Genomic DNA, 23,467 nt, shown 5'->3' on the forward strand with positions numbered 1-23,467 from the left:
TGGTCCCCACGAGGGCCTCGGTTCCTGGTCGAGCAAATCAAACGCCTCATGAATCATTGCGCAGAAACGTAACCCGATATGCACACTGTAGGGCTGTGTGTACTTAGCGTTGACGCCCGTATATGTAGCTTCCGTACAGGGACAAGCACTTTTCGGAAATTCTTGATCCCTTATAAAGCACCGCCCTTCCCACCCATCGTCTTTTGTTTATCGGGTTTATTATCCAAGGAAAAAAAAAACGCTACAGCTGTCACATGTACTATATCTCAGAAAAAAAAAATAACCTCGAAATTATTATACGCGCATTATTTCGAGAGAGCGTTATGATCAATCCGCCGCTATTGCTCAGTGGCAGATGAGCTCTCCTGCTGGGCACCACGTCGTGGGTTCGATTCCCGATCGCAGGGATGACATACTGACAAGGGCGGAATCAATAATAATAATAATAATAATAATAATAATAATAATAATAATAATAATAATAATAAATGGCTGTGGCTTAGGTAAGGTTAAGCCCAGGATGCGAAGCATACTAGCCTTTATTTTAGTTGTTGAACCACTGTTTAGCCTGGTGAACTGCTGTTGCTTGGCTATATTTGGTTCGGCTAGACGAAGAAACAACTCATGCATTACTTCTTCGCCTTCAAGAGTGGAACGCGACAGCGTTCCCGTCGACCCGCCAAGGGGTGTAAGACAATGGGCTACAGGGCAGCGACTACGCGCCCCGCATTGGACGCGGTGAGCGTCGAGCAAAGCAGCGTTCGGCGCGGCAACGAAATGTGCGCCTGAGCAAGAGACGCACGCCTTAGAAACAGCTCGTTTCTAAGGCAACACCGCATTCACTAGAGGCGCTTTTGTACCGCTTTGAAGCATCGTACTCGTGGCTCAGTGGTAGCGTCTCCGTCCCACACTCCGGAGACCCTGGTTCGATTCCCACCCAGCCCGTCTTGCAAGAGTTGAGCCAAAGCCACTTCTCCTCTGTCGTGACGTCACGGTGTCACGTGATTTCATGGCGACACCGCCGCGCCTGAGGAGCTGGGTTGAGCTCTCGTAATATGCTTCGCATAATAATCGGCCTCCATTCCACCCTGTGAAAGTGGATGTACAGCGAAGCTTGTGCGGAGGCTAGACGACGCTACGCGCGCACCGCGCCGTTGTCAGATGCGGAGTACTTGGCGCCCGGAGGTGCCGCGTCCCAGAGCTTTCGTGTACTCGTCGACCGCCACCACAAGCGACATTCGTCGGAAGTGCAGCATTTATCCTCATTCTTCTAGGCCGTCCGCCAAGCGCAAGTGCCCTATAGTATTAATGTTTCAAACTAAATTGCGTCACATAATGCGCAACGCAGGACTTGCACACAAGCTGCAGGTATGATAGCTCCGGACTTATTCGAACATACGATAAAACATAAATCTGTTAAGCGGAAACTGAAAGACAAAGCCCTTTTCCAGCTGCCGTTTGATTTTTTGGGCCCTCCGCCTGGCGCAAGTGCGTTATTGAACTAATTGAATTTCTCAAAGTAATGTGTGACAGAAAATTCGTAAAGTATGACTTATGCACATACTACAGACATAATAGCTAGCATCGGAAAGTACATTGAACGTAGGAGAACATATAATTGTGTTACCCGGAAACTCGAACATAAACCCCTTTTCCAGCTGCCGTTTTTAGGGTGAGCACGCCACGATGAATCTTGACTATACTTCGTTTCACAAGCTGTTTGCAGCGTTGTGCAAGGTAGGGGTGGATCAGGATGGATATCATCAGAAAATTGTGTTCCTGCGCCCCTCTCGCCCTGTGATAACAACGGCTGGCTCCATTTATGTTAAAAGCAGTGTACTAATATTTAGCTTTATTTTTGTAAGGTGGCGCTGGTGTCAGTTTGATCTTTTTTTTCTTTTTCTTTTTTTGGAAGGACGACGCCCGTTCCTTAGGGACTGGCCCATTTCTTTTCCTGCACACGAGGAGCCAAAATTAATCAGGAGCCCTCCACTACGGCGCCTGCCATAGCTCTTTGGAATAAACGAGAAGAAAGCGGGTTAACTGAGGGGCACATTTTTTTATTAATCATATGATGAGAAGCCAAAAAACATTGACACCAAGGACAACACAGGGGAAATTACTTGTACTTACTAAATGAAATAAGGAACCCGCGGTAGTTCAATTGGTAGAGCATCGCACGCGTAATGCGAAGACATGGGACCGTTCCCCCCCGGGCCAAGTTGTTTTTTCATCCACTTTCATTTTCATTAATTTATTAATTCATTTAGTAATCACAAGTAATTTCCCCTATGGTGTCCTTGGTGTGAATGTTTGTTGGCTTCTTATGATAGCTCATTGGAGACGTTCTCGTTCTCATTTTCGCTGCACTCACTGCGACAGTACTGAATGATCTCGACTTGTGTGAACACAAGAGATCAATCACGCTATGCCTTTAGAGGGGCTAACAATTCATCGTCCTCGTCACATCTATGTGATGTCCTTTTTGAGGCTGCTCATGCGCGGCACTTTATCCTATACTCCACAGAATGATATAGCGCGTTATCCATAACGATAGCACTAACTAGTGGTGGTTGTGGACGAAGTTTCTGTGAGAACCACTTCTCGTACTGGTCTCGGTTCATTTCGTGGTGGTAGTAGCCCGAGCTCTTAGCTCGAAAGACTTCCGCAGCGCCTTCGACAAAATCGCGTTCGTTGCCGCAATGCGTCACAATCAGTCTGCCGCCTTTGCCACTGGGGTAGGCTGAAGACCAGTGGAGAGTCCGGATTGACGTGCTTCGCGGAGATAGACCTCTTACAGCCCGCGACATCCTCGATACCAACGTCGCGCGAGACAACGCCCTGCCATACATACAACTTAGCGAAACACGCAGAAAATAAAACAGATACGAAACAGACGAAACGAACGCGCTGGACACGAACCCACCTAACTTCGTACACCTTTCTTCGTTCGCGTGTTTTCCTGAATTGTGCGCGGCCAGTAGGAACGCGAGCTGCAAAAAATGGCTGTGGCTTAGGTAAGGTTAAGCCCAGGATGCGAAGCATACTAGCCTTTATTTTAGTTGTTGAACCACTGTTTAGCCTGGTGAACTGCTGTTGCTTGGCTATATTTGGTTCGGCTAGACGAAGAAACAACTCATGCATTACTGCTTCGCCTTCAAGAGTGGAACGCGACAGCGTTCCCGTCGACCCGCCAAGGGGTGTAAGACAATGGGCTACAGGGCAGCGACTACGCGCCCCGCATTGGACGCGGTGAGCGTCGAGCAAAGCAGCGTTCGGCGCGGCAACGAAATGTGCGCCTGAGCAAGAGACGCGCGCCTTAGAAACAGCTCGTTTCTAAGGCAACACCGCATTCACTAGAGGCGCTTTTGTACCGCTTTGAAGCATCGTACTCGTGGCTCAGTGGTAGCGTCTCCGTCCCACACTCCGGAGACCCTGGTTCGATTCCCACCCAGCCCGTCTTGCAAGCGTTGAGCCAAAGCCACTTCTCCTCTGTCGTGACGTCACGGTGTCACGTGATTTCATGGCGACACCGCCGCGCCTGAGGAGCTGGGTTGAGCTCTCGTAATATGCTTCGCATAAAACTAGTCTGCCTTTGCGCACTGTGCACTGCATAGAGCGACACGAGAACTTTGCGTCGATCCAAGCTGTGGTATAATATTCAGGAGTTTGAATTCACAGCGGTTCTCGTTAGTGGAGAGTTTTAGAATAGGGGCCCCAAGAGTTTGGGGCCCCGAGGAGCTTTACGGTTGTTAGCATTGGCTACGCAGAAGAGAAGAGTTTTGGAATAGGGCTTTGAGTTAGTGGATAGCGTCTTTCCTTAGCGGCGCCACTACGGCGTAAAAGAAAAGCTATTACAAATATTAAAATATACCATTTTATGATAGGAATAGTAATTCGGACTTTCGTGTTATCGCGTTTAATTATAACTTGGAAGTTATTCTAATAGCAGCAAGCAATTAGTTGCGCTAAGTTTTGAGTAACCAACTTTACGTGCCTTCACCACCCAGGTCAAGCCGTGTTAAGCCTACAAGACATGAAATCGACAATCGAATTCTCATTTAGCGGCGTCTAATGAATAAATCTTCATTACATAGATTAGTTGAGAGAAAGCAATAACCGCAGTCACTTCTCCTAACTCATGAACCTCACGCGTTACCACCAGTCGAGCCCAGTTTGATGCCAGGCTGGAGCCGTCGCTTCAATGGGTGCCGCCATGTGCGTTGGCGCAAACCTTTTGGGGCAGCTTTCGGGGCTCCCACTAAACCAGTGAACTAGCATGCCTGACGCCAAACCTAAACGCAGTTTGCGTCTCCCACATGCGCCGTGGCTTCGACGCTATTTCATTAGAGCACCTATTCCATAACTCTCCAGTAAGTGCATTCTGCCCCTGGCCAGCTGCCTTTTCTCATCATGTGTCCAGAATTAGGATTGTAGTTTGTTCTTACAAACAATTTTAAAATAAGAGCTTATCGTGAGTACGGGCCCCCGTTTGCAGACATACATAATTGTTGGCTCTTCGGCGAAACGTTTCGCGCATATCCCAAACAGCATCAGCTAATAAAGCGCGAGACACACGGTGCGATTTGGCGCGTGATCCGTCGTATGACCATTGGCACCAACTGCCGCAGCCGACAGACTCCCAACAGCTAGTTTCCGACAGCATGTGGCGTCGGATCGCCGCGCGCATGCGCGACCAACTTGCTGGATGTCAGGGTTACGAGGTCTTCGGGAGAAATAGTATAGCCGAATATTTTCGAAAAGTAGCCAAAAAGTCGCCAACTGTGGGGACAATTTTATTTGGTAGACTAAAAAAAAAAGCATCCATGGTGAGACCAACCGACCAGCAAATGTCGGTTTTTGACGAAATAAAAAAAGAAAACGCGGAGAAAAAGAAAGAAGAAAAAGAAGCAGAAAGAACAAAAACAAAATATCCGGATTCCACGCACTGTGGGGAGTCGATTTAGGCGAAGCTTTGTATACGGTTTGCTTTGGTCGATGATAATCAGTGGCGATGCTGGCGGCGAATGTACAATTTCTTCAGCGTCTAGTCCAATACGGGAGTGGCGAGTTGCACCACTGCTGTTTGCCTGTGCAGCCCACAGAACACACAGGGAGGCGTGTTTGCTTGAGGCGTCGTTGTGCGTCATTGTTCACAATCTGTGAGAGGGTTGATCATTAGCATTGCGTCGCATGGCACATCGCATGGTGGCAGAAGCGTTCAAGTTTATTTGAATTATGGGGCTGTACGTAATTCAATTATTTAATTATAGATATAGGTATACATTCTACACATACATTAGCGATCTGCACCACGTTTCGCTTCGTAGAGAAGACGCTCCCGTTCCGCGCGGCGCTCTTTTCGGGCCTGGGTGTCCTCGACGCTGAGTGCGCGCTTTGGGGCCATTTTGTTCATGCGTGTTTAGGTATTCCTTCTGCATACGTGGCCAGCACGCTGTTGAGACACCAGCTCCAAGCGCTCTCTTCAGACTATGGGCGATTGTAATGTTTACCCCATCACAACCCAGCACGCGACCTCCGCAGCCCAGCAACTGCATTTTAGTCGCATAGGAAAGCAAGGACAGAACGTGCCATACGCGCAAGCTGTGAAAATCTTCGCAACACGCTCGTCCGTCGTCTTCTCTGTCTTTGTCCCTGCTATATTGCGCTAGTCTTTTGAATAATGATGATACACCAACTAGCCCAGCTTTCTGCTTTGATCGCTGTTAAAATCTGCCGCGGCGGTGCCAGTCGGTATGCGTAAGCCCCCTCAATAAAACTACAGGTAGCGACATTCCTCCTCGCGCGGCCTCTCCTTCTCCTGGTCTTCTCGACGCTCTCACTTTCTCTCGTCGCTCGCCCTCGCAGTTTGGTCGTTCGCTCCTTGGCGCGCAGGCTTCGTCCATAGAACTACGCGAGGTGCGACATTAAAAATTGTTTTTGGGTGTTTGTGCATTCATTTTTACTGTATTCAAGGCTTGTTTATTGTGTGATGTGCTAGGACCGATGGTGAAACGCTTTCACTGAAACTGGCAGAAGCAGATGAGTTTTGGGCTTTTCTTAGCACAGTAAATGCGCACTTGTTTTACCGCTTCGGGTTGGCTGCGTGCTTCCAGTTAGAAGCCTTTTGAGGCTAGTTTCGTGGACAAATTTATTTAAATGTCGAGTTCTAGCACACAAATCAGAGCTCTTTGTCTCTCGAATAATGCGTATACGTGATGTACACGACGTTCATATACCTGCACGAGCTTTAGTTGAGTGTTACGTCGTCCGCTAGCAGTGTACCTGCAGGCAAAAACACTGCCGTGACTTGCACAGATCACGCCACTTCATGAGTTATTTCTATTGCATTCATCGGATTCTTACATTGGCTTCCTGAAGACACTTGCCCGGCGTGAAAGGGCTGCGATGAAGTCAAGGTTTCGGCGGTACACGCGAAAGGCGATGCGTTTGCATGTGTGCAGCACTATGTAGCTGCTGATTCAACAACTCGAACGTTTGCGCTGCTCGAAGTGCGTACGTGTGTAATTGCGTGTACCCAGATTTTGAGAAATGCTAATAACAGCATCGATAATGCTGGAGGCAACGTTTATGAGGAGGTTGGTTTTTTCTTAAAGCCGTATGAACGGGTTATACTAATTTAAAGGGAGCTTTGAGGCGAGTTCTATACTCCAGACAATTTTTCTGCCACATGATCAGATGCTTTACTTCGTGCGTCTGGTCTAGTATTGCTTGCGACACATCCCTTTGTGTGTGGCTTATTAAGCGAAAGCCTTAGACCTCTGTTTCAAGGTCCCGTTGTGAGCTACAGAAAATATCACGTGACCGAAGGAAGGCGGGAAGCGAACCAAAGCATGTGCAGCCGCGTATAAGAGATGATTAGTGATTACCAAAGTAATGATTGATTAGTGATTGGATTGTTGTTCATGCACCCTAATCCACCCCAATCGGTCTTAATACCCTTTCATCAGCACTTCACCTTAATCCACCATAAATCCGCCTTAATCCTCCTCCACGCACGTTAATCTTTATTCATGCATCTTAATCCTTAGTAATGCACTCTAATCCACCTTAATCTTCTTTAATACACTCTAATCAACCTTAATTTTCCCTAATCCACCTTATATCAACCACTAATGATTCATTAATTACTTTGGGTAATCATTCTCTTATACAGGGGTGGACATGCTTTGGGTCCCCTCTGGCCTTCCTTGGGTCACGTGATACTTCCAGTTTACAACGCGACCTTGAAACATAAAGATCTAAAGGCTTTCGCCTTAAAACTTAAAAAAAGCTCAATTTTGACTAGTTAACGCTCATCACCTACAATACTACGGGGATACTTGCCACTAATTTTTTCAGGGCGCAAAGCAGAATCAATAATACTGCGCTTCCGACTGAATAACAACAGTTAGCGACGTGCGAAGTGATGGAGCCGCCCCAGAATATGAAGCATACTAAGGACAACCGCAACAAAAACGCTGGTGAGCAGGCCGGAAGAATGAAAAAAAATGCAGCATTACGGGATGCTAAGCTACGAGCTATAAGAAAGACTCCTCAGCTCGGAAACAACGCTGTTCTTTGTCAGAACATAGTTGCTTCGGCCAATGTCATGCAGCCACTGCTTCCTACGCAAGCCGTTACGCTTTCGTTGTGGTATCATAAACACGGCATAACCATCTTCAGGCTTCTTGCTGCAGTTATATGCGCAACAGCCCGGCATAGCGCTAGCACATAGACCAGAAACACTGCGCACAACGTCCACTACGCCGAGCTAAAGCGCCGAGCCAGCCGTGCTCAGGAGGAAAATGGCGCGAACGAAAAAGAAAAACACAAGCAAAACTCAAGATCCGCGCGTTTCCAAGGGCAACGGCAGGGAGACCAATCGTCGTGCAGAAAAACGGGGGCAAAACTGGTCGCCGCGGGGGAACGCGCAAGGGGCGAGGAGGAGGCGAGGAGGTCGCGCGGTGGCGGCAGAGTTCAAAGAGTGTCGCTACTTTCAAATTATCAAGGGACTTTAGGGATGCGCTGAGGCGAGCGCCATCTGGTGGTGCTGCAAAAAACCCAGCGGCGCGCGCGAGCAAGGCCACAGCAGCAACGCCTGGAAAGTCGGGAGGAGAGGCTAGTAAAGCTTCGCTTTAAAATCGCTTCCGTCCTAGTGCAGGGCGCAAAAGCATATAGCCTTTAAGAGTAGCTTATTCTTTTTACTCAGAGAGAGCTGTAGCACGCCACCCATAAGAAACTCAACGGGCCCCTTCAATTACCCGTCCCTGACAGTCGCGGACTGTCCGAGGCGGTGCTTTCAGCCAATGAGCGTTGCTATGAAGCTTCTCGGGCAGTCCTGGACAGCCACGGACGACAGATCGAAGGGGCCCCTTTGCCACATAGCGGTTATGATGAGTTACAATCTCCTGGACTTGCTTCAGGCTCTTCAAATGCACAAGAGCATGGCCTTAGAGATGTGGCTTTTAGAGCTGTTGCTTCGAAAGCGCCGAGACAGGGAGTACGGATGGGACACTACCTAAATCAATTACCACCTCCAAAAGTCGCCAGAAAGTTGAAGTTGCAAGACGATATTCGGTCGCCGGGAGCCTCTAAAGGTATCCCATTTGTAGAGAAATCGCCAAACCTGGCAACCCTGCCAGTGGATGTGGTCACATCGGCTCGCACGACTGCCGCGTATGTCGGGCGGCCGCAGCAAATGACACCGTCGCTAGCCGGTTCGTCATGGTGACGTGGAAGATCCGGTGGGGTGGGGCGGGGCCGGCAAGAAAGTTCCTCGCTGCTCCGATCACCCCGGTTGCTACCTTCTTTTATTTTCCCCACTCTAGCCGCTCGTTTCTTTCGCAACTGACAGCTGCACAGAAATCGGCTACAATTTTTTTCTGAAACGAAATAATTGATAAAATAAGTGACCCTGAAAGTGTGACTGTTATAAAACACTGCGCGAAATAGTAAATCGTTGTCGTCATTTCGCCTTGCAAGATCAGCGCAACTGCATGCCGCAGCAACAGTATATGCGAAGCGGCTCGTGTAACCGGCGTGTTTTCTCATCGCCATTAATGGAGTCGGGAAAACTGATTGTATTTTCCCTTAAAAATGACATTAGTGTGCAGACATCACCCGCCGTGGTTGCTCAGTGGCTATGGTGTTGAGCTGCCGAGCACGAGGTCGCGGGATCGGATCCTGGCCACGGGGGCCGCATTTCGATGGGGGCGAAATGCGAAAACACCCGTGTTCTTAGAGTTAGGTTAAAGAAGCCCAGGTGGTCGAAATTTCTGGAGTCCTTCACTACGGCGTGCCTCATAATCAGAAAGTGGTTTTGGCACGTAAAACCCCATAATTTTATTTAAGTGTGCAGACATTGATTCCCTTGACGAATATAGGCGCTTTGCTACGAGCTGCGCGGACGCATTGCAAGCCTCCAAGCGATGGCCGAGTCGCCTGGCTCGCACTTCGTTACTGTCGCTGCCGCGAAAGCCAAATGTATTGTAATTTAAGCGCGACATAATTGTGTACACGTTGTGCTGATCAATATAGGCGCTTTACACGGGCTACATACGGCCATGGTCGCAAGCGCCACCTGCCTCGATCGGATCCAAGAGCCTCGTGAGCAAATAGGCCTGCCACGTACTAGTCATAGCGGGCTCTCGGAGGAGCCGACAACCCGGACGGCCTTGTGGAAAATTTGCCGCTGGCGTGAAGTGCTTTTATTGGTAACGTTTGTGTAAAACAAAACGGCACTGCAGAGACGTTTATTTCCACTTTCTTTGCAAAACTCCGACGTATTGCGAGCGTCCACGCAGGGGGCTGGGCGCCGTTCTTCCGTTCATACCATGTGTCCTGAATCGCCGTACGCGGCATATTGGACTCGGACGCGTCACACGACGGATTGCGCCCGAATTCGCATCACGTGTATCACGCTCATCGCGTGTGAAGAATGCGGTCCGTATGGCAATAGCGTTTGTTTGCCGGACGCCGCGGTAAGCACGTTACAGAACCGCACAAGTTGTCTCATATAAACTTGGGCGCTTCAGCGTGCAGATACTGAACCTCTCTGTAGCCCTTTATTCTTTGAATGCGCTCAACAAATATTGAGTGTTGGTCGATGAACACAGTCAACAAATCGTGCCACACGGTCGCATGGGATATCACCCGATCTGCTGAGGCGCCCGCCTCTGCCTGATGCCTCCTTCGTGCTGTAAGCGCAGCAGTTATTTATGTTAGCGCTACATTTATGCACTGTCTTTGACATCACATTGATCGTATTTCTCCGCTCATATGAAACTAGGCTTTGAACCTCGCCGTGTCGAATGCGTTACTTCGCTTTGCATTTCCCATGTCGTGCTCGTAGCCTTTTTCGTATAGGCTAGAAGTATTGTACAAATTAAAAGAAAACGAATAAAAAAGGTACGCGCTTCTCTATACGCAGACGTACATGCCGCTGGTGGTGACCGCGAACACGCGGTCGATGGCAGCCAGTCTGCCCCTCGGTGTGTCCGTGCTGGAGATGAAGTGCGGCCTGGACGCCCGCGTGGTGCGCACCGTGCTGCCCTTGGGCATCGTGCTGGGCCGCTCGGGCAGCGTCGCTCAGCTCGCCGTGTCCGTGCTCTTCCTCACGCACATACACAGGGTACGCTGCGAGAGGAGAAACTCGGCCGCGCGCTGTCCGCGAGTTTCTCTCTTGTCGGAAGAGTATAGTCGTGGCTCGTGCGTTCAAGTCCTATCTGATGGTGAAGTGCTCCATAGATGCTCCATAATGCGCGCAAACGTCCGGCGTCTGCGCAAGTGCCACGCGCCGCTGTACCTACTAGCAATTGTAAATACACGGCCGGGCCGACCCGTGGCGCAGGTGAAGCAGGCGTTAGCACTCTCTATAGGTGGGCCGACCCCGAAGATAGTGCACTGCCGGGCCGACTTACGGCGGAGGTGAAGCAAGCGTTAAGCACTCCCTATACGTGGGCCGATCCCGAATATAGTGCAATGCGGGGCCGACCCGCGGCGGAGGTGCATTTCGCCATTAAGGGGCCCACATACACAGCTACGCTGGTCATCCTTCTTCACAGAGTGGAAGGGCACTGAGTTTTTCAATGCCCGTGCCTCAAAGCTCCGGCGCCCGCTATGAGAAGGGAAAGCAAACCACTAAAGCATGTACTGACACCTGGCGTAGCAGGAAGAAAACTAAGAAACCACCCAATACCGTGGTTTCATACAGTAATTACTAGAGGGAACTTTGGCACTGCTGTCTACAGGAGCTGCAATCGGGGCGGTTCAACCAGCATGGGAATTATGTGAAATACATGGATTTGCCTATACTTCGTCCTTCTGGCTTCAAGCGGCTTCGTCACTTTGTAAACTTGTTATTTTCAACAAAGTACCGCATAATAAATAATTAAATAAACATTATCAAAACTGTCCGGCGGCAAGATTCGAACATAGGACTTCTAGCACAGAAGCCTAACATTGAAACCATGACGCCAGAGACGCGTGCGTCGAGAAGCGGCATAGATCGTCCTTATGAATTTCTCGCGGGCAAGTCAGCTCGTTGAGACATTTGACGCGTTTCAACTGGCCCACCTCGACAGGCTGAACTGCTGCAATTTGTGGTTGTGTGTGTTCGCAGTGAATGTGTCTCCAGTTGCGAGTATGCCGATCAGTGCATATCATAGCGACAACTAAGCCATTGTTTCCATCGTTACTAAGTGACAATGAGTGATGCAGTAAGTTTACCTCAGGTTTTCTTAGCACGACATTTATAGCTCCGCTGGTAATCCACCTTCGCAGGGCGGAGTGGCCTTCAATTGTTATTCCTAACTAAAAAAAAGCATCTTTATACAATTCAAAAAATAATCTTGCCGACTTAAATTTAGACTTTAGGACTTGTATGTATGGAAACTTTACGCGTGTTCGCTTATTTTGTTATAAATATTAGTTTAGGCCGCTATATAACGATAAGAATTTTACTTATGGAAGGCGTTGTGAATACCTGCCGAACATGAAACTCGCTGACACGAAACATTTCGCATGTGTAGCAGAATAGTTGAAGCTAAACATTTCGACAGAATTGCCTGTCTGGTTGGGAAATTGATTAGAACTTGAGACTGACTCCAACCAAATAACTGAATTTTATTAGCCCGACGTTTCGGAGCCCATTCGGCTCCTTCTTCAGGGGGTTGTTCTTCGGGGGGTGGCGGTGTGCCGCTTTTAAAGCGTCTTTTTTGAAGAAAGGAGGGGGGGGGGAACACGGGAGGTGGGGAGACACTCCACAGACGGAAAGGTGGGGGGGAACAAAAGGAAAGGGGGGTATCACCCGATCTGCTGAGGTGCCCGCCTGTGCCTGATGCCCCCCTTTCCTTTTGTTCCCCCCCACCTTTCGGTCTGTGGAGTGTCTCCCCACCTCCCGTGTTCCCCCCCCCCTCCTTTCTTCAAAAAAGACGCTTTAAAAGCGGCACACCGCCACCCCCCGAAGAACAACCCCCTGAAGAAGGAGCCGAATGGGCTCCGAAACGTCGGGCTAATAAAATTCAGTTATTTGGTTGGAGTCAGTCTCAAGTTCTAAGCAGAATAGTTGAAATAAAAAATTACTTTGTGAAGACAGTAATGAAACAACACAAGAATGACAGTGAGATGAGATTGTGACACTGGCCTTCTTTTGCACTGCGTGGGTCGGGATTCTTTGCGAACATTCAGTAGACACTCTTTTAGAAATTACAAGCGGATAAACTCTTAAGTGCGGTACAGTTTCTTCTAATATGCAATTATATTTTATTGTGTGAGTGTTTTCGAGAGATTTTTTCTTTCTATCGCTAGTTCATAAGCGTTTATCTCTCTCTCTCTCTCATTTTTTTGTCGAATATATCGGAGTCAATTACTCAGTCGTAGCTCGCAACGAGGTACGTGCTGTCATTTTTTGCGCCACCTTTTTCAAATAGCTATTTTCACAGCAACTTTGTTGTTGAAGGGCATGTTGGTTTGCTGCAAATTAAGAAACACAAAACGAAGAAACAAAGATGACTGCCGCCCGTGCGCCGTCTATGTTCTTGCCTTTTGAGTGTGTCTTAATTTGCGCAAAAAAAAGACATGTCCTTCAACAAACACCAACTAGGCCAACAAGCGGTTCTGCTGAATCTTTGTTGTTGACTGTGAACCAACTCACCCGGAAAACATTTGTCTGTGCTCTGTCAAGTACTGCCGTATAGAACCATTGTTCCTATTTTATTCGTATGGAACTATGGCTCATATCTGTATATGTGCACGGTACAACAGTCTAGCGCCCTAAAGATAAATCTGGTGCTTCACCATGAAACGTCAACGAGACTTCAATGACTACTACGCTTTCGGCTACACACTGCCTTTGTCGAAACACGCGCTCAAATTCTTTACTCACTGTTCAGCAACTCGTCTCCTTTTCTTTGCTCCATTCCGCTCTCTTTCTTATTTAGAAAGTACTATGACAGGCATAAGTTACGGTGTAAGTGCAAGTCGGTCGGTCGGTCGGTCGGTCGGTCGGTCGGTGCAAATCTGCTGTAGTAGTAGTAACCGGGAGGTTATTTGCAAGGATAGGTCTGCTTATTTGTACTGGGGGAGCAGCAAGCGTTGTCTTCGACACGAAGAGAAAATTGTTCATCTGGAAGCGTTGGTTCGAATCTGAGGCGTGTCGTCGTCGCCCGGTGCTAATAAATACTCAGGTGCTTCTATCATTCTTTTTTTGGGGTGCTGCTAGTAGCCCTTCAAACCAACGTTTTTAAATATACTTAGTTCCCAAACTCCGAGGCGCGCCCATAGGCGGCCCGCTACGATTCCTGCCACCGCGGCGCTGCGGTTGAAGGTTGAGCGATAGAGCTGGCAGCGTCTACTAGCGCGCCGCAGGTGCGCTTGCCCCGAGTGCCGGTAAGCATAGCGCGTTTAATTTTGTTTGTTTCTGGATATCTTTAACTGTTATGTTTTGTTTAATAATCCATTAAACAGTTTCTAGCGCTGCTCTTGCAGCAGTAAATGCATGTGCACATTCATATCTCCTAGCTTCCGTGGAGGTATGTGGCGTTCTAACGCTGCGTTTATTGTGGCAGCTGTCACAGCCACGTACGCTTGTGCTCAGCGGAAATACTTACCAGTACCCATTATGTTGCTTGTGATTTACGATTCAAGGCCTCAACAAGTACTCGCTATCTTTGCGGAGGCGGCGTGGATGATGAGTTATCAGTAATGCACGCCGATATGAAACAAGCTACACGACTCCGTACTTTCACTATTTGATGCTTGATACTTTCTAGAGCAAATATGTTGTTGTCGTACTGGCAATGCAAACCATCCAGCAGCTGCACAATGCGACTTGCTGTTGGTAAAGGCAGTACCTTCATTTCTGACAAGGTTTTATAGCATTTCGGGTCGTCAGCCTAAGCAGTAAGCAAATCATAAGCCATTCACTAGTGTACCTATGCCCATGGGGTGATTTCGCTGCTTGTTGCATGACAGCCATGCGAATTCACATTTCTGAGCCTCAGGCAGGCCTTTCAGGATGTCATCAAGAGCTGTTGTGAAATAATTCTTAAACTTCACGGTCAGGCGACCTACTTCAGCTTTCTTGCGTTCTCTTGCCGCTGTGGCACGAACTAGTCGTTTCCTAAGCTCGCTAGTTGCTCCGGGAACCTTCTTATTTGACCATTTTGAGAGAGCTTTCTTGCTTAAAGTTTTTGTCATGCACAGTGTACACACATAGTACACACTTTCCGCTCCGCACAGGTTAGAACTGAGCAGTTCTTCTGGTACAAACTATTGCCACTTCCTTCAGCTTTGGTGGAACCACCAGCATCATTGTGTGTGCATCCACGGGAGAAAGACATGTCCGCGATTTGCAAAACTGCTTGTACGTCTTCTGAACAGATTGGGACGTCAACAGGCGATTTCCGCCGTTTTCCTTTACCGGAAACGATGTACGTCAAGTCCTCCTTCATCACCGCACTCCTTAGAAAGAGTAAACACCTTCCTGCATTCCTGCGTTATAAAACACGACTTTTCGGTGCATCGGAAGTTCTTCCAAGATCACCACGGTCCAATTTGCGGCAGCCGCAGTGACGCACAATTCTGAATAACGTACGTCAGTAAGGCGAGAGTAGGTCTCTGTGGCGGATGCAGCCTTCTCCGCGTTCATTTCAGTGAGCTCACAGAGCACTGGCACCGAATGGCTGACGACTCTGCACCTATTTCTCGGCGATTTCCGCCTATTGCGCACAACAGACAGCTTGGCAAGTTTGGAAAATACGTTGGCACAGCATCGTGCCCACGATCCGCGCTCCATCTCTACGACGTTGCCGTTGATAATGTGCCGGTACGCTTTCAGGATATCTACAGGCTGAAAGTAGGTATAAGAAACTATACACATTTTCCCCAACAGCTTGTCTGCTCGGGGAATGGCTGTCACCCACTTTTGAAGAAACTCGGGGTCACTTGGAGGGCCAAAAAAGTGCCGTTTTTCTTTGTCTGGCCTGTGCCCACTGGTACAACCGGGCGCAAAACAAGTCGGCATGCTGAACGGGTGGAATTAAGCGCACCTTACCGTACGATGAATCACTGTGCTTCCAGGAAGTAGAATACTTGCAGTTGCATACTTCAGAATTGCCCACAAAAAGCTATGGACTAGTCACAGCCGACCTTGTTCCTTATCCCACCGTCGTTCCTCATGCAGATGTCACAGCGCAAAGAGAACACGCATTGCGCGAGACACAAGCACGATTCACACGCGCGTGCAGGACAAGAGACTGCACACCACGAACGCCGCAAAAAGCAGCGCAAGCTTCGACCGCAGCGCTCTCACACCGCCTAGGGACAAGTCGCTCCCGGCTCCGCAGCTGCAGTTTGGAAACTAAGTATACTTAAAAACGTTGCTTCAAACTGCAGGTGAACCTCGAGGGCTGGGAACTGGTGGGCGCCGGTGCAAACGCCATTGTGGCCAGCCTGACAGATCATGGAGCTTCGCCTGAAATGGTCAACCTGCTTCTGGGAATTAGAGGCTACAGCGAGCCACTCGTGGAGGCTGCCAAACCGCTCGTGTGCGTTTACTCGCTCCTTCGACCTGGGTTTCGACCGGAGGTGTTGAAGCGTCGGTCGGTGCGTGCTGACGAATGAAGATGAAAATGTGCGCAGGTTATGTGTGCTCTCATAGACGTCCTCTGGGGGGGGGGGGGGAGGAAAAGGGGAATGTAGGAGGATTCACGCACGTGCGAATCCCCGCGAATCTGAACACCAGCGAACGTCGCGGCAAAGAAATCGCTGCCGCTGCAATATGTCCTGCAGTTGCGGCGAATTTTATGGATAAATGCAAGCACTCGCTATTCTGCCAAGAACAGAATTCGACACGTTAGGGCGACATCTAGCCATTGCTGCGAGTGTAAGACAATAAGCGAAGTTTTAAAAAATATGCAAACTAGCGTATGATTAAGAGGAAACACAGGAAAGCGATGGTACAGTTTAGAAAAGAAGGACCAAGTGGAGCTTGGATTTCTATAGGCATTTATTGCCGCGTACGGCAGAAAATGAGTAGTTATTCAGAGCGACACGATCGACACAATAGGAAGTGAAACGAAACAGAACTGCTGCGTTTGCACTATAACGAATAAGCCTGTTCATGGGTGTCGATCATGATTTGCTGCCCAAGACGCGATAACTGAGCAGCGTTAGAAGAGGTCAATCTACTACAACGGACTTCGTAAAACTGCAGTAATAATGACAGTTTGCCGCGTACGATTGTCGGACAGTGATGTTCTAGTACTTGGCACAGTGCGACGCTCTTAGCATACTGGATGCTGTGGTAGGAGCTTGAGCTTACTATTGTGAGCTTTCAATTGAGCCCGGGATATACCAGGTGTTCAAAATTAAGTTTTACGAGTTTCTTAAAGTTAGGCACGCGAAGACCATTTGTGCAAATAAGGTATGTGGCCAGGGGGACACAGTGAGATCATAATTGTCCCTGTCAGCAGCCCCATTAACTACAATTTATTTAGAAACATTTTGCTGACTGCAGTAAGTGGGTAGGTTTGTATTGAAAAGTTAAGAGGCATTCGTGTTTCTACACAGCACCACTAGCAAGAATCCTTCTAGCGTATCTATGCTTCGAGATATCCGACTCCAAATTTTAATTGTCGTTCACATGATTATGCACGCAAGAGAGTGAGGATCGGCGCAAAGCTCCTCCCTGATGTGACGCTGCTGTTGCGTGCGGCGTTTTGTCTGACAACAGGGCGACATAGGCACAGATGATAACTGTTCCCCTTCCCCTCTCAGCTGGCGAAATCAAGATATGACAGGGCGGTGTGCGGTGCAGTTGTTGCTCTTGATTTCAATAAAACTTACAATACTTGGAAATCAGCGGTCATTTTACTTGCGTAGCCCAGGCAAGCACCATGCCCGCGCTCGTCTAGTCACCATTACGCACAGGCAATAGCCTCCGGCTTCTCCGCTCGCGCCATTATCTCGGCATGGTAGCTGCTGCCACCGTTACAGGCTTCGCGGTCGCGTGTTACGACAGCAGTTCCAGGTTCTTACATTTTTTATTTCGCCAGCCGAGAAGGGGAGGGAGACAGTTATCAGCTTCGCCAATGCCTCCGCCCTGTTAAAATACGACGAATTTTTCTTGAACTGCGAGGCTTTTCTTTCCAAAATACCGTATGGGTTTCTTTTGTAGCAATTGCTACGATTGAGTGGATCTCATTTTCCCGTGATTAATTACTTCTCTCAACCTTGCGGGTTTCCACAGAACTATTACGTCAAACTCTTGTCTTTGCTTCGAGTTGTTGACAAATTCGATTTCGTCCTGCCATCTGCTAGCCATTTCGTTCGCTCAGATAGCAGAGCTGTTGCCCCGGAAAGGCGGTGGTTCCGGGTTCGGGTCCCGGGTCCGAGTCCCGGACCAGGACGAATTTTTCTTGAACTGCTAGGCTTTTCTTTCCTAGTACCCGTATAGGTTTCCTTTGTAGCAATTGCTACGATTGGGTGGATGTCTCATTCTCCCCTGATTAGTTACTTCTCTCCACCTTGCGGGTTTCCGCAGAACTATTACGCCAGAAACACGACTGCCTCTAACTTTTTAATACAGACCAACGCCTCCTCTATCTGTTTCAATGCCAGCCAGATGCGGCGGTTCCGACCGTTCGCCACCCTCTCCTATCGTTCTTTCCTACTCTCCCCTGTAGTCAAGCGTTCGCGCCTGCTTAGCGGTCGTGGGGGAGAGTACCATCTGGGTGGCGCCCCACAGCGGAAGTCGGAGCAAGACTGACAGACACGGCATAACCTGACATCTGACAGACGCAGGGTCTACCGCTTCTCATCGGGAACGGCGGCGGCGCGCGCTCACACGCCCCCGTTACGCAAGCAGACGTACCTAAATTAGCCGTACCATCTGGGTAGCGTCGCATCGCGACAACTTACTGAACTAAGGCGCACCAATGGCTCCCATTGGGGAGCGAGCGATTGTACTGGCATTGAAAAAATAGAGGACGCGTTGATACAAACATAGACAGTTACTGCAGTCAACGAAAATATTATATTTTACTTAATTGGACTGCTGACAGCGATAATTATCATCTAACTTTGTGTACCCCCGGCCATACAACTTATTTGCACAGGTGGTCTTCGCGCGCCTCCCAGTGCCTAGATTTAAGAAAAGCCTAATTTTGAACACCCAGCTTACAGACGCAGAAAGAAATGGCAGTATATAAATAAATTTTGAAAGGTACGATTGAGAACAATATTTCGCAAGTGAGATGTGAGCCCCGTACCTCATTTTCAGCAACGACCTCTAGTGGTAACACTGCTAAGCTCTATAGCAAGCCTTATAGTGCAAGAGGTAGCAGCTAAATAGCATTCAATCTAGTGTAGCGTCCACGATTTAACACAATAACGAGAAAATACCGGCTATCAGATGTTCAGCTGTACTCCCGTAACAAGATATTATTGTATAGACATTTATGTGAAAACGACATTTTCGTTTGAAGGATATAAAGTATGATACCAAAAACGGTGTCTAATTTTGTTGATAAACAGCAGACAATCCATTAAAAGACGTGTCTTGGTAAAGCCTTCTTAACTGCCAAATTTCGACCATATATTGCTACCGTAATCTTGGGTTATTGGATATCGCCCTTAACTGACGTACCACCCATTTTCGCCATATGTAGTCAAAGAAATGCTAATATACACATAACTGAACCGCAAAACTTTATTATAGGATTGGACAACCCTGCTCATTTGAAAGGGCCCAATCCGCACAAAGAGGTCGTATATAGAGTTGTCCGTCACGCGGAGGCAAGCATCAATTTGCGCATCGCAAGGAGACACCTGCCTGACGCAACAATTAAGCGTTAATTTTTGAAGGATGAAGGGGTCGTGCTGCAGGCTCGAAATTTTCCTAAGGACATGTCGGCTATCGACTTCGACACTCCCGTCGTTCAGCACTTTCGATGTGGCGTCAATTAGAACAGATTTAACATGAAAGATTAGTTGCGGAGTGTATAACCACGTAAAACCTGCGTGAGCGTTTTCCTCAGAACAACTCTCACGAACCGTAACCACGCACTACGCAGTCAGCCTTGGTCTGCGGTTCGTGCCTCCTAGAGCAGTATTTATGAAGAAATTCAAACAGTAAAACATAAAAAAGTAAGTTGACGGTGGTAAAAAGCTCGTAATAAACTGCGCGCCAAAACAAAGATAACCTATGGGATCGCAATGCCATGATAGCACCGTCCGTTTGTTGCAGATGCAAAGGTGGAGAAATATTTGATTGAACCAAGATTGCTGGAAATTGGAGAATTACAAGATATCAAATTGGGAAAGAAGTCTCGCAGCCAGGGGCTCTATTGGGCCCTTGTGACAGGAATCTACAAAAAAAACAAGGAGCGGCAGAAATTGAATTGAAGCATAGAAAAACAAGCATCAGTTAATATCAGGACAATGCGACAACACTAATATATAAAGGCTGCATCATTTAGGAAAGGAAGACATGTATAGAAAAAGCTATCAAAAACGGCATGAACAGCAAAATCAATGAATTTTTGAGGTTTTATGTGCCACAATCACGATCTGATTATGAGGGAACAGTATTACGCAGAAAGATGAGAAATTCTGAACTTAACGAGAAGTAATTCAGTGTGAGAACGTATGTATTCCTGAGAACAGTAATATTTGTACCACGCACACCCTATCACAGTACATTGCAATAAAAATCAAAAACATCCGAGCATACCTCAGCACTTTTTACGATTTGTGAGTGCGAAAGAATTAATGTCCAATAGAATGCCGCTGAGCGATCCCTCGAGTATGAACGCCTTCAGGACAAGCGTGCGCGTCGAGACCCTTGTCGCGTTTTGATTTGGCCTTTCCTAGGCGCAGTTAGAACGCAGGCGAAAGCTTGCGCTGACAAGGAATGCGCGCATGCATAACACGTGCCTCCGAGATCGAGGATGACGTGGCGTTGCGGCGGTGCCCTCTCCCTTCACACAACACCTGGCGCGCTATCGCGTACATCACGTGCTCGCTTTCGCCCGCTCTGCTCCGTCGAGGCGCTCTCGTGACGTGGCGTCACAGCCAATGGGAATTTACTTGCCGTTTCGCTGCTACATAAGACACACACCGGATTTTTCGCTCAATGGGCCATTTGACGCTTTCGCATCAAAAGCTACACCTGCGCCAGTGAAAGCATTTCCTATCTTCGCTAAACCAGTTCTGTCCCAACACGGTCCAGGGAACTGAGCTGCCTCTTCTAATCTATCTACGGCCCTTTTCGGTACCGCCTTGCAAGATTTGTCGCAGAGTTTCGAATCAATTACATGTCAGACAAGCGATTTTAATTACAAAAGAAGTGCACGTTTCAACACACCCGACTAACAATCAAGGGAATTAGAATGGAGAAACGCAAGCTTAAGAGGAAGCTTTAGCTCGGGTGCTCCTATCTAATTACATGTAAAAAGAGAATTCGTTTTTCTCAGCAACCACTGCACCAACCTTGACAAGATTTGTTGCATTTAAAAGAAAACTTAACTTCTAGTGACTGTTGCTTTCGAATTTTTGATATAGGCCAATTTTTTATTAAATATTGGCAAAAATAAAGACATTTAAGGAAATGAATTTATCAAGTTTACAACTCTGGTAACTTAGCAAGGAAACACCATGTCACAATTCTGTGAATTCCCTCTGATAGTACATCTAAAGCGGACAAACTTAATATGTTATGCATGAATCTCGAAAATTTTAGTAATACGGAAATACAGATTTTGCAGAGCCCTTGTACAGAACGTAACGATTTCACGTAAAACATAACTGGACACAGCAAATTTGTCCGCTTTGAGTGATCTAATGGATGCCGTTTACAGAACGGCGATATCTGTTCTTGATGCCGAGCTATTAATTTATAAACTTCGTGCGTCTATTTTTCTCAAACTTCCGAATTATTCAAAATTCTTTTAACAAAATACAGGCCCTTAATCGAAATTAGGCTCCCAATAGTCACTTGAGTTTGACTTTCTCTCTCAAATGCAACAAATTTCATTAAAATCGATCCAGAGGTTTTCTCAGAAAAGCGTTTTTGAGTTTTACATGTATTTGAATAGGCCGCGTCGGAGTTGCGCCCGAGCGTAAGCTTCCTCTTAATGACGCAGCACATTCTTGTTCTGCATAAGCAGGGCTTAACGACAGCGCCTGGAGGAGCACCGGACAAGGCGCACTTGATTTCTGTAAAGACATAATCCAATCGTACCAGTACACAGTGGTGTCTTAGCAGGGATACTCTAAGCGGTGCGTAAAGAGGGATACTCTATGACAGATTAAAAAACTTCGAGTACAAACTGGTGACAATAAATGTCTCCCATCGGTGGACGTTGAATGGGCCTGAAATGTGCAATGCATCTTCATGTGGCATTGATATTATTGCTTCTCAGCCACGAAAGCTTGTCGGTGTTCTGAATGAAACCGAATTTCCTTCTTCTCGTAAGAGTGCCTTTTATTGATGAAGTTGCGGTAAGTGATGAATTGAAGTCGAATAAGAAAGACGCTTCGGAGCGTCGTACGGGTTTGTTGGTGACACCAAAGAACCTGTAAGGGTGTACCGGAACGCCTTTGGCTTTAACATTCTTTGCCTCATCCCAGGCACTTTGGTGTCGGTAAGTAGGTAGGATCCTGTCCCACCTCGTAACATAAAAAGAAAATCCATTAATCGAAGTGCCCGAAGGTGGTATCGAGTCTCTCGACTTCGAGTACCGCAGCCGGACCCACTAACCGTCTGGCCACAATCACACGCATGGTTTTTCTCGTGCACACGCCACTAGCTCTTGGAGATGAATGGCGCGGGCATCACGTCTCATACCACTATAGATAGAGCAGGTGGGCGCGCACTGGATAGCATTCGGCTGCCGAGTTACCCACCGTCTTTCCTATGCGTGCACGAGTGGTTTAGCGTGTCAGTTTCTCTCCCATTCCCGCCTCGGGGCATCTAACGCTTTGAGACTCTCTGTAGAACTGTACCGCCATCGGGATCGGTGCGGATCGTAACAGAACAGGTCTTAATGGTTCTACGCACAGTAAAAAAAAAAAAATGCCGTCGCCGTCCTACTAGCATCGTCATCGCATTGCTTCTATTTGGTAATTCTTTAAAGAAAAACGGCGCGGGATGGCTAGCAACCTCCACAAAATGCTTCGCATAAAATTGATTCCCGCAGTGCGTGGGATCTGTAGAATTGTTTCGTTTTACGTCGTTTATTTTCTTTGAATCCCGCGGCTGTGTGTACATTATGTCTTTGTCTGTTATTTTTTTCTAGCCGGTGGCTCACCACAATGGCCGACGCCTACTGTAACTACGTGGCGGCTACCGTCTGCTTCGATATTGTGCACGAAGATCTCTCGGGCGATGACGAGTGCGCCATTGATGAAGGCTGACCTGTGTCGTCTGTACAACGGGACAAACCGTTGCTCTACAATTGTTGCAGTTTTTGCATAATCCTAATCTGCTATGCGTATGTCTTAAGCTGTGTACATAAGGATTGAGCGTGTTTTATTTTTATTTGACCTTTTCTCTTTGCGTTCAAGCTCACTATTGGAATCGTGTATTTTCTTGTATTTCTATATATATATATTACTTCATTGTTCGGTTAGTTCTGCTATTAATCATGCTTCAGACATTTGCTATGCGCGGCGGGTCCCAATTCAGTCTCTCATTTTCTCACCTCCTTCTGTATGTAGAGCAAAGAAAACAAAGTAGCATAATAATTTTGATTACGATTTTGCCAGTGCCCTAGCGAGTACGTCAGCACAGGGCAGTTTTTAAAGCGAAAGCTTCACTGGCCGAGAACTTGTGATTTCGCCGTGGCGGTGTTCCAAGGAGGCGCATGACGTCAGAACACGCGCCTCGCCGCGGATATTTCTCTCTCTCTCGCTCCCTAGTCACTACTGCGCATGCGCCACTGGCAGCACCGAGCCGCAAGTG

At 47.8% G+C, this 23,467-nt stretch overlaps 1 protein-coding gene across 2 annotated transcripts in view; it reads left to right on the plus strand.

Annotated features, from left to right (window-relative positions):
* Positions 1-23,173, plus strand: part of LOC135900995 (excitatory amino acid transporter 1-like) — a 38,824-nt gene extending 15,651 nt beyond the window's left edge. The window contains exons 4-6 of one of the 2 annotated variants that reach the window (XM_065430621.1): positions 10,433-10,633; positions 15,898-16,049; positions 22,803-23,173. In XM_065430621.1, coding sequence (XP_065286693.1) covers positions 10,433-10,633; positions 15,898-16,049; positions 22,803-22,920 — 471 coding nt within the window. In that variant the 3' untranslated portion in view covers positions 22,921-23,173. The remainder of the gene's footprint in view (positions 1-10,432; positions 10,634-15,897; positions 16,050-22,802) is intronic. The other variant, XM_065430623.1, reaches the window with a different exon arrangement.
* The last annotated feature ends 294 nt before the right edge of the window (positions 23,174-23,467 follow it).

This window comes from Dermacentor albipictus, chromosome 2, assembly GCF_038994185.2.
Source record: "Dermacentor albipictus isolate Rhodes 1998 colony chromosome 2, USDA_Dalb.pri_finalv2, whole genome shotgun sequence".
Taxonomy (NCBI): Eukaryota; Metazoa; Arthropoda; class Arachnida; order Ixodida; family Ixodidae; genus Dermacentor; species Dermacentor albipictus.